At 35.5% G+C, this 16,284-nt stretch overlaps 1 protein-coding gene across 1 annotated transcript; it reads left to right on the forward strand.

Moving 5' to 3' along the window:
* Positions 1–9,223: 9,223 nt before the first annotated feature.
* On the forward strand, positions 9,224–14,146 carry LOC133522895 (coiled-coil domain-containing protein 149). Its single transcript, XM_061858368.1, has 7 exons — positions 9,224–9,759; positions 9,852–10,094; positions 10,947–11,126; positions 11,861–12,133; positions 12,497–12,575; positions 12,876–13,014; positions 13,372–14,146. Exons 1-7 carry the CDS (start codon positions 9,691–9,693, stop codon positions 13,778–13,780), a joined length of 1,392 nt encoding a protein of 463 aa, XP_061714352.1. The 5' UTR covers positions 9,224–9,690; the 3' UTR covers positions 13,781–14,146.
* The last annotated feature ends 2,138 nt before the right edge of the window (positions 14,147–16,284 follow it).

Consider the following 16,284-nt stretch of genomic DNA (forward strand, 5'->3'; position numbering starts at 1 on the left):
TTGTACACCAGAGCTTTTACAGTTCTTGCCACAACAATAATGCATAATTTTCATAACAAAAACTTCTACGAGCTAACGATGTTTATAGACCGAGCCCGGTCCGTAGACTGAAAAGTTTCAGCTCAATTGGAAATCGGAAAGTGGGTCCATCAAGCCCTAGCGTAGCGTAACAATTAAGATTTATACACAAAATGATCTTGATTATTGAATAAAATGATAAAATATTAGCATAAAACGAAATAAAAACTTTTATTTAAATAAATAAATAAATATTATAGGACATTATTACACGAATTGACTACTATGTTAACCCGCTTCTTACACTATTATACTTTTATTAATGCTTCTTATACTTTTAATTTAACAAAATAGGTACCAATTGATTCGAATATTTCGCCTGGAATATCATAATTACCTGTTAAACAACACGACACTAGTTTGACTGCAATACGTTTTTAATAGTTTCCTCCCCGATTGATTTATATTTTCTACTTAATTTAAAAATATAGGTGTTACGATTCCATGTGTTTGTAAATGAATAAGTCATAAATGTCGGCCGTTGGCGACTACTGTCGAACTCAAAAATGGTCATTGGTCGGGTTTTTTCATTTGTAGTCTGCCTCATTCACACTCATGGGATATTCATATACATGATGGCTTCCCTTTTTCACACTTCAGCTAACTCTATGCGTCAGCATCATCGTAGATCTGTGATTGCAGCTAAATTTTTCAAATTTGCCGCCTTGTCCTACGGACGAATATGTATATCCAACCTATGTAGAATCGATCGCATATATATATAAATATTTTGAAGCCACCTTTCAGTAAAAAAATATTATGTATAAATGTGGGTCTGTAATGTATTAAGGACTTTGGATTTACATTTTGTCAATTATTTATTTTATAATAGTTCTCATTACGTCGACCACATTAAACATGCCGAAATAAAGACCTTAAGAAGTAAAACCGATTAATATCGTGCCGACATCATAGTCACCCTAATAAGTTTGACAATATAGTCTTGTATTTTTATCGTAAAATTGAATAATTGTCACTTACCTGTGAAAAGATATTCCATAATCAGCTTAGCTTTCACTCCTGCAACCCGTCAAACAACATTTTTAGACCATTTTTAGCAATATTATACATATTAAGCTTCTGTACCGTTATTTGAAGCCTATTTAATATTTGAGAGTGCGATGCTGTTTGACAGATGACGTAGCGGTTCACTATAGGCTGACACCTACCCCCTGGTACTCGTATTTCAAGTTTTTACCCCTCCACCAGGCGCCCGTGGCGTGCGGCCGCGGAGCTCTTCATTGGCGTTCTGTTTGTTGGAACGTTCGGTTCACTGCAAGAAATTCTTAGAAATCCTTAGATTCTTAGAATTTTTTGTAAGTACTAATTAAAAGTATTGTAAACGGTTTTACTGTTCGATTGTTAATATTACTTCAATGATTTGATGGACAGCTTGTGTTCGTCAATGTGTTTAGCAAAGCTGACACCTCATCGATTCACATCGCGAGCGCAGCGAAGCTGTCGCGTAAGTAAGCGATTCTTATTTTATTTTGTTTACAGCGAATTGAATCATTTTAAGCACGGAGCAGGTCCTTGAAAAAGTGTAAATGTGAATGGCAGTTTATAGGCCACAGTTTTATTGTCCTCCGAAAGGGAGGTTATAACGGTTCCTATTACAGTATAGAACTGCCTAACTTAGGAATAACTAAAAAGACGCGCTCTGCGACGTCGTAGTTTATGCTAATCAACTTGTGATTTTGTATTAAGTAACCTTAGGGTAATTACAATAATAAAGATATATATGACCTGATATTTTCCGTGCATTTCCAGATTTTCTGGTACTGTGCTGCTGTGATACAAATTATTTTCTTTTGCATTTAAATCGAAATATCACAATAAAGGCTGGATTTGGAAGTACCCCCAATTTTAGAATGCTTGAGAACTGGGGCTAAAATGCCTAAAATAAGCTAGAATAAGAAGCCATTAAAGAAATACCATGTTTGGTATTGCCATGGGTACCTTTAAACAGTAAAGTTACTCTAGTATCATGCTGGCTACCAAATTAGGGTCCTGTCCGCCTTAAAGTCGACGAAGCCCCGCTGTCGCGGGGCTTCTATTTCCGCTCTGAGGGACGAAAGGTAACTAACAAACCTACATCGAAAACCTCCTTTTCGATCTTTTTGTTTATATCCTTTGGAAAGTTTTTTCTTAATAATACCAATTTTGGATGCACAGTACCGTCAATATCTTTGTGAATTTTATTTTCAATTAAGATATTTGTACGTAATAATAAATAGTGCAACTGCTAAAAGTGCCTTCTAGTTAAACCAAGGGTTTTAAAAGTGAAACTCTTGTATGTAAAACTGACATATCCCCATTCAGTTGTGTTATTGTGATTTTCGTTTAAGGAGTTTTATTATATTTATATACGTATAAAATTTTAGTTTTGACATGTATAACTGCATACAGGAGGGGCACTATTTACCCCTTTGCTATAACTATAACCCTTGTGAGAAAAGGAGGTTCGAAATATCTTTTCATGACTTAAGAACGTAATTGAGACTGGGAAGTCGGGTGGTTACAGACCGCCGCTGCCTGCACAAGGCATAACACATATCCTGCTGCGTAAGCAGAGTTGAACAATCTTGCATCATGTTAAATTAGCATACTGTAAGCTTTCCCACCTGCGCAAGGTGTGGAGAAATTTACTACCATTGCGTAACTTATTGTACTTATACTACCTGTACCTATTATGGATATCCGCCATGGCCTACTACAATAACTATCCTGCTACTTAGCAGAAGGTTTATTAAAATATAAATATGTGCTGTTAAGCATACATACATAACGTACCTAATATTTCCCGCCTGCGTAAGGCGAGTGAATATTATTATTTAGCCAGCTGAAGACCTGACGCCTGCGCAAGGTGTGCGATTTCCATTATCCTGCTACGCTAGCAGATGAAGCAAAATGGCTACTATAAGACCAGTATACTTAACACAATGAACATGGTTCCAAACGCCAAGACCTTTCCCGCCTGCGCAAGGCGTGTGAAAATGATTAGTCACTGGGGCTAAAAGTCAGACATGGTTTTGATACTGTTATTAGATAAAAGTATATTAAGATCATACAACATGCCTGCGCAAGGCGTGAAACATCCATTTGCCTGCTGCGCAAGCAGGTATCAATTGGTTCAAGGTATCATTAATCAAATATTGGTACTACAAAGCATTTATGATACAAGTACCTACTTAACATGTACCTATCTATTTCTATAAACCAAGATTTCAACTCCCATGTAAATCTCCGCCTAATTCACAATAATAATTCATAATCATTCATTTGCACATAAAAAGCCTACGCAAGGCATTCGAGAAATAATTTTTACTATCGTTTTGCTGCGAAAACACACCCCACTAAACATGACTGGCCCAGGAAGACCATAAAACCCTAAAAAGAAAAAATAAGCCTTGACACACTCACTGCCAGCGACCCGCTAGGCGTATTCCCTTTTAGTAGGCGCTTTGCGAGTCATACTGTTTTCTCGCGTGATCAACTTCGCTCGTAACGCGTAGCTCACGCTGGCACTGAATGTGTTAACTGGCTTTCCGGTGAGTAATATTAAAAATCACCATAAGTGGTTCATACTTCATACGTGGTCCATTCAATCATGCCAATAATCGTGTTATTTTGTATGTCATGACCAAGGACTTGATAGTCTAGAGTTCATGATACTAATTGTTGAATTAAAATTTTGAAATTTGTTTTGAATTGCCTTAATCAACCGGCCGCCCCGCCGCTACATAGTTCTAATGATGTAAAGATATAAATATATTACCCTGGACTGGTTCAAGGTTCTTGGCCATTCATCATTTAACCCCATTTGGGTCAAACACAACAAAGGTTGGGAAAAATGTATACCGCCCGTAGCAGCGTAACAAGATTGCAGCAGCATAGCGTAGCTTGAACTCCGTTAACGTTGCGTTGTCTACAGGAAAGACGTGAAGGACTTAATAAAATGTCTATGACCCACAACTGGTATATAATCATAGCTCAATGCAACTCATCAACGCAGTCCAAATGAAAGAAAGCCATTTCGGTTATTAATCTAGATGAATACATCAGGCGTTAAAATATATGTCCTAGATGTCGGGACGACTTCTTGTTAATAGCCAAAAGTGCTTTTTTGGATAACGGATACAAACCCTTAAGGGTTGAGATACATACATTTACCTATTGGTTCGAATCTACTTTAAAAGACTGTGTGGTTATGATATTCATTATAAAACATTACAAATTTCCCGGGTGGAATTAAGCAGGCGTACATAGGCTACGGAGACTGCTTACCATCAGGCGGGCCGTATGCTTGTTTGCCACCGACGTAGTAAAAATGGCAAGCAACCTCGAAGGTTATTTCTATACCAATGTTCATTAATTGGTGTCCTATGAAATTATTCCCATAAGTATTAGTGTTGAGTTGCTCACTCGTGAGGCACCTCATTTGTACCACTCATTTAGTTAAATTGTCGCAGAACTTCACACCGCATAAATGTCATACATCACTCCTCAATTAATTTTACTCATTTACTCGCGCGCATCACACACAGCTCTTACCACTCAAACCATTCAAACACTTCAAATTTGAAAAAAAACTCTCAGCCTTTCAAACTCACTCGCGTTCCTCACAACTCGCAAGAGAGTCGCGAGGCGCTCGGTGCTCGCCGACATTCAAATGAAGAAATGAGTCATTGACGTCATCGCATTCATCGCTCACACTATCAACTGCCCAACTACAAACCTTATTGCAAGGACAAAAGGTCCACCGAGAAATGCGTTGTGTTTGTACCATTCACTCGCCTCACTGTGACATCCCCTCAAAAATCCTTTCAAAATGAAACAATGAATTAGATTTACCGAAAGAGTGAGTGAGACAGACACGCGCCGTGCTTCAATAACACTTCATCGAAAATACGTTAAAAATGAAACACGAAAGAAAACAAGCGTAAGCGTCCGCAAGCTTACATACATATTACGCCATTTTGATCCTAGCATTACTAAGTTACTTGTCAAAAGCGAAAAATCTAAGTCATCAAAGAACCTACCGAAGAAAGTTTTTTCTCTCTGTCGCACTTGTAATTTCATACGTAAGTGCGACAGCAAAGCAAAACTACGTGGTTCGCGGTAGGCCTCCATATTTGTTAGCTATTGTACTAACGCGCATACCAGTATAACCTGACCTCAAGGTTCATATTGCTGGTGTCATGTATAATCTGAATCAATTAGACTGGACAGTGAAATGGTTACTTGATAAGCGATTGAAATGCCAACCAAGTCTCACTGGGCAATGGGCATTTACGAAGCTAGCTTAGAAACAGTTATCGTTTAAGAGACCAAAATATTATTTAAATTATTGAAATATAATATAGTGGCGTACACAAAATATGATATTTTACATTAGTTTATTAATAAAAAAGTAAATATAATTTGAATAGGTGAAATAAACATGTACATTTTAACGATTTGAATTTGTAATACTTTTTGTTAACGTGCTTCGTATAGTATTTCGATCATTTATGATTTTGACATATTTATAGTACGAGAAACTCGAAAAAGTTGTTCGTAATCTTTAGTTGTGTTTTATAAATAGTGATCAGTGACCATTCTTATAATTATACCAAAATAACAATATATTAACATTGTTTTCGCGATAAAATATACCTGTGGGTCTTTCTTTGTGTCTTTTGCATACAAAAATCAAGTGTATATTACACGCCGGTGGCATTACCGCGCGAACGTTATTGAGGCTTTCGTTTGTTATCATATTACAATGCTATTATTACTGATAAATTATGAGGTGGTAAGTTAGTAATTTCTATATAATAATAATGGTACAAAAAATATTGGATTTGTTCTCCTTAGTTTGTTAATTGTTTGTTTGGTAGTTTATGGTTAGTATTTATTTCAATATATGAATGTTAAACTTAAAATTATATCAAGTAGCAAGGATTGATACTGAACAATCTAACAATAAAAATAATAAACTGCTAAATTAGAACAAGTTTCATAAAAGCATCAAATTAAGTTGCAATAGGATGTATGTACTTTAACTCCTTAGTTTGATTCTTAAATGTATGTCTTCTGTTGTTAAAGTTCTGTTTTAAACCTCCAGAATTGCACTCCAAGTAAATATTTAAAAGGAAGTTTAGCAATGCCTAAATATGTATTTACATTAAATATGGTTTGCTGCCGTTGGAGTTGATGGAATAGTCGATGCTGCAAAAGTGCTAGTACCTCTCCTCATTTGAAGTAAGACATTGTAACACCTCATTTTAGAGAATGAGGTACTCATACAAACTCATTTTAAATTGATGTCCTACCCATCACTAATAAGTATTCAGTTTTTGGCAACAATAATGTACAAGACAAAGTTTCTGTATTGTATACTGTATGTTACAAAATATATATGTGAGAATCAGTGAGCTCACTGAGATAACAGAATTGCTTTAAATCACCGTTGATATAATGTAAATGCTAGACAAGTCTGCGCCATTGGGCTTGGGCATGCCACAGGTTGAATTACCTACTTATATATAGTTCTCAAATCTCGTTTAAAGTAATGTAACATTAGTTTTTCTTCAAAAACATAAAAATAGGAAGGCTACTTAATGCCAAATGATTAAATACTGATTATTTTAACGAAGGTCTTTGACCTTACTATCTAACCCGTCAGTCAATAACATATCCTTGGTAAGATAAATAGTTATGTCCATACATCTCGCGCTTCCTTGAGCTTGCACCAGGTAGTACAAGTAGGTAATCATGAAATAAGGTACGAGTAGATTTGTGGACAAAGCTGGGACTACCAGTTAGCATGGCTATTACCTACTTATGTGTTTTAAATTATGCAAATTGTAATTTATTCAAACACTTTAGCGAACGTAGATCTATCATCTACGCACAGGCCTAACCTTGGTTTATCAGGAACGCAGACATTGTAATATGTGAAATACCAGACGATACGAAGAACCAAGCGGGAGAGCACTCTCCTGGCAGTTTTCAAGTTAAATTGTAGCTCACTAACTGAAATTGACGAGCTTTTAGTGCCAATAATACAGATCTTGTTTAAGATTTTAATCAGTCACGTTATGTTTTTAATATGTATGAAACTAAAGGCCAAGTAAGTATATTCCGGTGAAAGCCTTAAATATACCTATACATCTTGCATGATGGTACATAATTTCAACATGATACTCGTAATAATGATACCTCCAAGAGGAAAAATCCTAGTATTATTTTTGCTGTATTACAGGCATTGAATTGATAAATAAATAAATGTTCTTACCATACTGGCCCTAATTATTGTACATGTAATAAAATAAAACCACATTATAGGCTGGTTAAAGTATGGGCTTAGGCCCAAAAATATTTTAGAATACTCTCTGGGGTAAGACTACCATCGTAGCGAATATCAAAGAAAAATTCAAATGGTTACATCAAATAAGGTTTGTTGTGTATTATGATTGAAAATTGGATATTCTACGAGCTTATTTACATTCTGAATGGCTATATGCACTGTACACAACTACAACGGTGAGAATGGTAACGGGTTGAACTCTTTGGGATGAGTAACATAAAGCTGTTAATAGCGCTACCAAATTAACCTACTATATCACTTACTGTCTATTTGTTATTTAAGAATGTTCAAAAGCGGGAAAATAAGGACAGCTAATGTTAATCCATGAATTAATTGTCCGAGAGCCTGATTACTTCTACAATATAATAGACTCTATTGCATGTTGTGATAAGTGCACTTTTCATATGATTTACTTTGCCCTTAAGACTGTAGGATTTTTGGAAAACAAACAAGCGAAGCTCTGAAAAATGTATATAAAAATCGTTTTTGTGAGCCTATAAGTTAAATTGTATCGTGCCTCATAAGTAAATACCAATATTTGGTAACCATATCTGGTTAAAGACACTTAAAAGTGTCAATAATCAAGTTTATTTTCTTTTTGGCAAGGTAATATAAGGTCGAATACGAGTCAGTTTGTTAGAATGTGGACCTTGAAATCAATTGAAAGTATTGAAACACATATAATGATCTCAATGTTATTTTTGGATGGATAAAATAAAAAGTATAATTATGTTTTCATAATAAAAATATAATAAAAAACATACAGTTTTCTATATTTATAGGCCCTATCTATAAATAACATTGTAAAGTAAAATATGTCACTGCACACTTTAAGCCTTTTCACATTCATCCATGTACCCGGATTGTTAAGTACACTTGTACTTGTTGTCTCCACCATTTTCACATATCAGTATAAATTAATCACATTGGCGTTTTCTGACCACCAGGCGATCACAGACACGTCTCAAATATTAAATAGGCTTCAAATAACGGTACAGAAGCTTAATAGCAGCGTTTTACCTTACAATAAAACGCTTATTAAGCGAAATACCTTATTTGAAGCCTATATTTTTAAATTCGCCTGTGGCTACAACACTCAGTTGCAATAAACCAAATCACTTATATAATGCCCGTCAAGGGTATTTTTAACTCACTGCGTTTTCTCCTACCATGCAGGTTGCACTAAGCAACATCTATAGTCTATACAAACAGGTCAACTGGTATGTCTCTTCATATTGAAAACGAAATAATAAATAATATAAAATGCAATCCTTTTTCGAATGTGGTATATTGCAACTTCATTTTATTTATATTTTGAGACCCAATGAAGAGCTCCGCGGCCGCACGCCACGGGCGCCTGGTGGAGGGGTAAAAACTTGAAATACGAGTACCAGGGGGTAGGTGTCAGCCTATAGTGAACCGCTACGTCATCTGTCAAACAGCATCGCACTCTCAAATATTAAATAGGCTTCAAATAAGGTATTTCGCTTAATAAGCGTTTTATTGTAAGGTAAAACGCTGCTATTAATGCTGGGCGGCGCATTTACGTATTTTGAAAATACACGAAAGTATGTCATCAAGTTGGGGATACCAATTAATATTCAAAGTTACTACACTACTAATACTACAATTACTACCATATTCAATTTAATGTTTTTTTTTTTGTTGCTTACATGCTTGTTTTATTTAGTTAATAATATTAGCATCATAATTAATTGCAAATTACTTAAAAGATATCAGAACCGTAATTTGAATATAGCGCTAAAATAGTATAAGAAGGTTATTAATTTCATTAGTATATTAGTACAATGGTATCTTTTTAACAATGGCAACATGTGCGAGTGAGACACAGGGCTCTGCTTTTGCTATCTCAAGTGGACCGTTTTCTCTAGTCTGATAAAGTTTCGGTGATAAGGTTCAATTTGGTATGGCAAAAAAAGTAATTGCGTTCTCCACTTTAATATATACCTTCATGGTAGTGACATTTGAATTTGAAGTCAAAGTCAATCGCAAGCCGAGCGCAGAGCGCAGCGCGAACTTAAAAAATGCAATTCGATTCACGGGGAAATATTTACATTTTATATTAAATTGATCGCAATACGTGAAAATCTACACAGTTGGGTGTCATTAAGTATAACATATTATCTCACAAAGGAATGTGATTCAGAACAAAGTAAACGTGCGAGAATTAAGGACCCGAACCGAACTATCGATTTTGTGTACGTCAGGCTTTCCACCAAAAATCATTTAAACATACGATGTTTACTAAAGCAGCGAATTCGAAAGTCAAGTTCCAAGACCAACAACTTGATGATTATATCTTAGAGGTATAGTTTATCGACGCGTTTTATTTAATATTGCAAAATAAATAGTTGAAATATGTTTGTGTAATGCAGTAAAAGACACGGATTTATTTCAGAATTCTGTACTGAAAAGCAAATTGCAAAGTAAAATCGATGCACTTTCAATATTGGGTAAAGAGTTGGACAAGTGCAGTATGGAGAGGGATAAATACAAAGTTTTGGTAGAACAGTTGAAGTGTGTACGAAGTACGCCCCACCAGCAGAGCAGTAGCATTTGTAGGCTCACCCCCACATACACAATCAGCGGTGGGGAGCTACTTGCCAAGACCCGAGATCTCAATGATATGCTCAAACTAGAGGTAATGGTGGTTTATTTATAATAATAAAATTTAAATGTGTACCTAGTAATACTTGTAATTATTATAAAGATCCCAGTCTCAATTTTTTTTCTAAACCTTTTGGCGGCAAGGTTAAAAATTAAAATTCTGCACTCTTAGAGCCATGTAAAAAATACTCCATTGTCAAAAATTAAAAAAAATACACAATTTATGTATGTATTCATGTGTGTCACTTTATTGCACATAAACAGTAGGGCTAAGATGGTCGGCTCTTTATCATTTGTCACCATTTCTGTCACATTCTATCAAGTATGTAAGTGCAAAAGTGACAGGCATAGTGACAAGTGATAAAAATGGAACCATGCTGCCACTGCAGGTTAACATAAAACAGACAAAACAAAACAAAAAAAATGTTATGTACAAAGGCAAACTTATCCCTAAAGGAGATCTCTTCCAGCTAACCTTTGAGAAAATGCGAAAGGATCAAACACTAACAGGTGAAAGACAAATCAATTAATTTAAGCCTCATGACCTTATAGTCCTAATGGTCATTTTTGTCATATAATTTCTAAGTGTGCCTTATAAAGGGTTAAATGTGTACCTTAATAGGTAGGATTACTAATGTAATGAATATAAACATCCCAGACCCCTTTTTTTACCATTTGGCCTACAGAATAAGAAAACGCGCTGAGCTCCTAATGCCTCGGAAAAAAGCAAAACATAGATATTCCAAAAATGAGTTATTGATGCTATGATTATTCTTATTTAATGATGAACTATGTATGTCTGAATCGGCATTGGGTGATGGGGGTGTGGAAGATTAGATCATTTATTTACTATTTTAAATAATTATTTATTATGTATATATTTCAGGTGGAGACCCTCAGAAGTAAACTGGAAGAAGCCTCAGGGGATATAGTTGCATTAAGAAAACAACTCCAAAAGACAGACTCCATTGAGAATATAGGTGATAGAAAACAGTCTACTTCTTTATCTTACACACCAGATGATTATGAACAATTAGTCCAAGATCTGGAAAAAATTCAGAAAAAGGTAAGTCTTGTTCGTCCTGCCCTTTTCCCATTATTTGGGGTCGGGTCGCCTCACTCTTCTGCGCCAGGCTAATCTGTCCTGGGTTGTTTTTTCAGGCAAATGGGCTTCCTTGGGGTCTCTTTGTATTTTTGACCACCAGATTAGGGGCCGGCGGCGGTTTCTGTAGGCAATTTGTGTAGAAACTTATGTTAATTACGGTTTTATAATGCTAAGTCTTGGCATTTCTCGTAAAAAAACGCATAAAAATCGATCCAGGGTTTTTCATTCAAAAATTTTGTATGAATTTCATAGATTTTGTATGAAATAATAATGCAAATGTGATATTGCATCTGGTGGAGACGAGAGGTTAAATAAGTTTCAGTTTAATCTTCTTAAATATTTGATATGTAAGCTACCATAATTTAGCTCATTCCAACAAAAACTACACCTTATATTGATCAGTATTATCATAGCTTTGCTATCACTTTTCTGTGTTCTATGGTATAACATTGTCATCGGTGACGGATTTGCAATTTTGACTAGACTAACTGCCCCTTTCTCAGCACTCATCATATAAACTGCCGCTTTCCCTCCACCCCTGATGTTTTGCCGCCCTAGGCCTGGGCTTACCGGACCTTGGGGCAAATCCATCCATCACTGATTGTCATTATAATACTTTTAACAATTTAAAGCCTACAAAATATTTTGATTTATATTTATTTCTAACGAGAATCAAAATTGTCTATCTAAAACAGTATCAACAAATCCACCTTGACTATCGGGCCACTTTAGACGAAAAAGAAGAGCTGGTTGCTGACAGAGACTATTACAAAAACAAAGTGCAAAGATTGAACCATCAAATCAGCTTCATTCTAGCTAATAGAGTCAAGTCCCAACAAGACAACAGTGCACCAAAACCAGTGGTGGATTTAGACGCCCTGGTGATGGAAAACAAATACCTCCACGAGAGAATAACCCAGCTGCAAGTTGAGAAGGAAATCATTAAAAGGACACTAACAAAATACAAGGTGAAATACTTCTAATGGCTTTAAGGTATTTCTGATGGTGCATTTACAAGCATGCACTGACTGGGACACACTTGGAATAAGATTGAGGTGTTCACCTTTTAGCTTGACAAATTTGGGTTAGGTTAGAAATGCATCAAATGCACCATCAAAAAATGATATGCTGGATCTAGTTCAAATAGACAACCAGCAGAGTAGTTTTTGTAAAATTAACGCAATAAATCAGGAATTCTCAACCTTATGTTCATTATTATAAAGTTGATTTTCCAAAATTTGATTTGAATTGGATAAGTGCCCTTAGTGACAAACTTGTTTTATCTGCAGGAAGTACCTAATATTGAATTTCATGTTATCATTTGTTTGCAGGCATTGCTTGAAAACAGAAATAACAGTAATTCATTTAGCTTATCAAAAGGATTTGCGGATGTTATGACTCAGAAACAAGGTATGGTATACTCAATTTTAGACAATCTTATTGTTAGCAGACATCCCTGCTTAATACAAAATTTATAAATAATACATGTATACCTTTCTATGCATACCTACAAAGTCATTTGCAAAAGATGTTTGTGATTGTCAGATGGTTTTTATTCCTTCATTTGAGTTTTTACTTCATCATTATAATTATTAAGTCTAAATATATCAGCGGAAGATAGTTTATTGGACGTTTAATTCGAAATATCTACTTTATATGTTAAAATTGTTATTCAGTAAGTATATACATGTATTGTGTTGTTTTCTTCAGTTCGAGAATACTTGGAAGTGAACTCAAAAACTGGCCTCAAAAGAACTTCTGCGACAGAACTAAAGTCTATTTGTTTAGGCCTTTTTGAGGCCCTCAATGATAAGTCCATTGCTCTACAGCATCAGAGGAAAACTAATCAGTAAGTTCAAAATAATTCAAATATTTATTGATAACTTTTTCATTTTGGTGATTAGCCTTTTGAACGCCATGAACACCTAAAGGCGTCGTAACTAGTGTTAACATATATGTGTTTATCCCAAATTCAAAAGCTACCATAACAAATCTGGGCAAAACCTGTTTCAATAAAAAAAAATAACTTTGGTTTCTATGTGAATGAGAGCCGAACTTTGGCTCACGGTGCGCCACACCCTGTTTGCAATATATATAGGGCAGACAGCCAGCAACAAGATAGTCTTACATATTTGTTAAAAAATGGGCTTGTTCGAGCGGTAATGTAAAAATGTGTCATAATGATCATACATTTTCCATTTCGCAGAATACTAGCAAATCGTATTACAGAACTTGAAAAGACGTTGGAAAATTGGTGCGACGGACAGAAATACATACCCATATTTCCATCACAGATGCTACTTGACGAATTCTGCGCAGATGCCGACACCGCATCCGTAAAATCGCAGGACTCTAAAGAAACATACAAAAATGACGATGACACTGGAGATATGGAAAATAAAGTGTCAGATAGTGACAATGATGTTAAAAGTACTGATAGCTCTTCCGATGAAGCAGGGAGCAACTATGAATTTAATGACGATAGTGAAGATAGAAAGTTGAGTTCTAAAACTGTTTTGCCGATAGAATTAGAGGAGCTAGTCAAAGAAGCGTTGGCTGAAATTAAAGCTTCTAGTAATAGTGATAATATTGCAGAAATTCCAGCTTTTTCATAAAATGATCTAATGGGTTCCTTACCTTTATTAAACCATGGAAAATGGATCCAACTATCCATGACCAAGATAAACAAGGTAGGTAACCATTAAGCAACGGTTTCAATCAAAATGGTGAAAATAAAATAGTTATGGTACACTTAGAACTTTCACCGTAGTATATTTCGACAAGATTGAAAATAATTCTAGTCAAATTATGAGCCTTTATGCTACGCCAAAGATCTGAATATTGTTTTATTGTTGTTAATTTTTTATTATATAGTTATCATCGTTAACAGTCCATAACGGTATATCTAGTATAATTAAATTCGTAGTATAGGAATAGTTTTGTTTTTCATTATTTTATTGTAATAAATATATTCAAACGGGCATCACTCTTGTTTTAATAAAACACTTGTTAGGTAAAATAATTTATTATGTATAATCATAATCAATATTGGTACAATACAACCTATAAAATAATGTAATAAGATACACTTGGGTAAGGTAACCTTTCAGTAATACAGCTCTAATTGCGACGATACATAAATACTTATAGCAAAAAGGGTTCTAGGCTCAACATATTATTATTAGAGAAAATAAGGAAAAAATAATTGTAAATAATTAGTGACGCATACAATATTTCTTCTTAGTGAAATATTCTGCTTTAGCATGCATTCAGTCTTAATAATAATTTAAATAACAAATGAATTCACTCGTATAGGTACTGAATAACTTTGAGGTTATCCCGACGACATTAATATATGGTGGCGAATTCATAATTATACCACCAATTAATATATTACTATACTAGGCATAAATAATTAACCCGTTGAACGCCCCTCATACTTAGAAGATGCGTTGAAACTGTTAAGGTTTCAAACTGCGATGATGGCGCGCGGATCATCGTATGGGAAGTATATGCTTAAGATAGTTATAAAAATAGTTCCTTTACAATACATTTGTCTAGTATACAATAAACTCTGATATTAAAACAAGATTACACTTTGGTTTAATCTCTTTATATTGCTTCGATTTATGAAATGGGAGTTGTTAGGATGGAAATAATAATTGATTTGACATTTTTAGGGCCCTATTATGGCGACATCAGTTGTGTGCTTATTTTAGTTCTTTTTTCGCATATTTAATAGAAAATGGTACCTACAGTACAGTTAAAATAGTGAGGATTATAAGGTTTACATTTAAGTTAAAGATTTACGGCGATTGATAATTGTTTGTCCTTATCCAGTAAATTTATATCTGTATTTGTTAGAATAAGACAAAACTTAAAAGTGGTTTGCTAAGTTTTATGAATATTCTCCAGTTAGAGGAAATTTAAATCATACTATTAGAAGTATTAGAACAAATTACATTATTTTCAGAAAATATTTAAATTTGTTTATATTTGAAGTAGAAACACTACTATATAAATTATAAATTGAAATAAATGTCATATACTAAGAAAAAGTGACCAAGGCCTCCAGGCTGGAATCGAACCGGCGTCCTGTGCTATCGCGGCAGGTGCCTGAGCCACTCGGCCGCCGGGGTCACATGGCCCGTGGCGTGGGGCACTGGAGGCCTTGGTCACTTTTTCTTAGTATATGACATTTATTTCAGTTTATAATTTGAATCATATTCAATTGGAACAGTAGTTTCTGCATTATTTCGTTCAATTTTCAAACAACGCAAAATCAACTCTATTTCGTACATATTAGGTTCAAATTATATTTGTCCGGCTGGGTTTTAGGTTTCTTAACCAAAAATTATTAGGCTCAACCGGCTCAAGTTAATCAAACAGTACGAGTTACCATAGCAATCGTTTCCTTAAGGTACCTGTGTATTTTATTTATATGGACGTACCGACTAAGAACGGCATTTACCATAACAAATCTCTTATGTAAACGAAGTTTCTTCATGCATTCTGTAGGTGCCTTAACGAATCTTTACAGTACATATGGGGCTACTTTATAACACTAGTGCGAGAAGTAGCATATTACGTTACTGTGTCGAACATTTAAAGGGCCATATGTACTGTAAAACGTTGTACGATACATGTGCGAATAGGTAATTCGCAACTCGTGTCGATTTAAAACACTCCCTTCGGTCGTGTTTTAATTTATCGCCACTCGTTTCGAATTTCCTATTTTTCGCACTTGTATCGTAATGTACTATTAAGGCGCATTCACAAAATCCTAACGCATATTAAGGCTTTTCGCCACACCGCAGCGGGGCGCGAGCGCGGCGTGACCAGCGCGTCGCGTGCGCAACGCTATCCCATCCTCTCGCACAGGGTTTGGATTGGACGTTCGATGAACTAGCTGGATTTGCCCCGCTGCAGTGAAACAAAGAATATATTGTAACGCTTACCTATCTTGTTTCGTATTAATGATAGTACCCATAGGTAGGTTTCACTGTACAGCGGTGTAGTGCACCAGCGCGGCGGCCGTGTGGCGGCGCAGCTGCGCGGCGTCGCTGGCGATGCGCGCGTGCGCGGCGGCGGCGGGCAGCAGGCGCGCCAGCAGCGCGCG

This window comes from Cydia pomonella, chromosome 11 (assembly GCF_033807575.1).
Source record: "Cydia pomonella isolate Wapato2018A chromosome 11, ilCydPomo1, whole genome shotgun sequence".
Taxonomy (NCBI): Eukaryota; Metazoa; Arthropoda; class Insecta; order Lepidoptera; family Tortricidae; genus Cydia; species Cydia pomonella.

Excerpts from the sequence above, each read along its gene's own strand:
- LOC133522895 (XM_061858368.1), top strand. The coding sequence starts at position 9,691 with ATGTTTACTAAAGCAGCGAATTCGAAAGTCAAGTTCCAAGACCAACAA. Across the intron at positions 9,760-9,851 it reads TTGATGATTATATCTTAGAG|AATTCTGTACTGAAAAGCAA; the intron begins GTATAGTTTATC and ends GATTTATTTCAG. Across the intron at positions 13,015-13,371 it reads CATCAGAGGAAAACTAATCA|AATACTAGCAAATCGTATTA; the intron begins GTAAGTTCAAAA and ends TCCATTTCGCAG.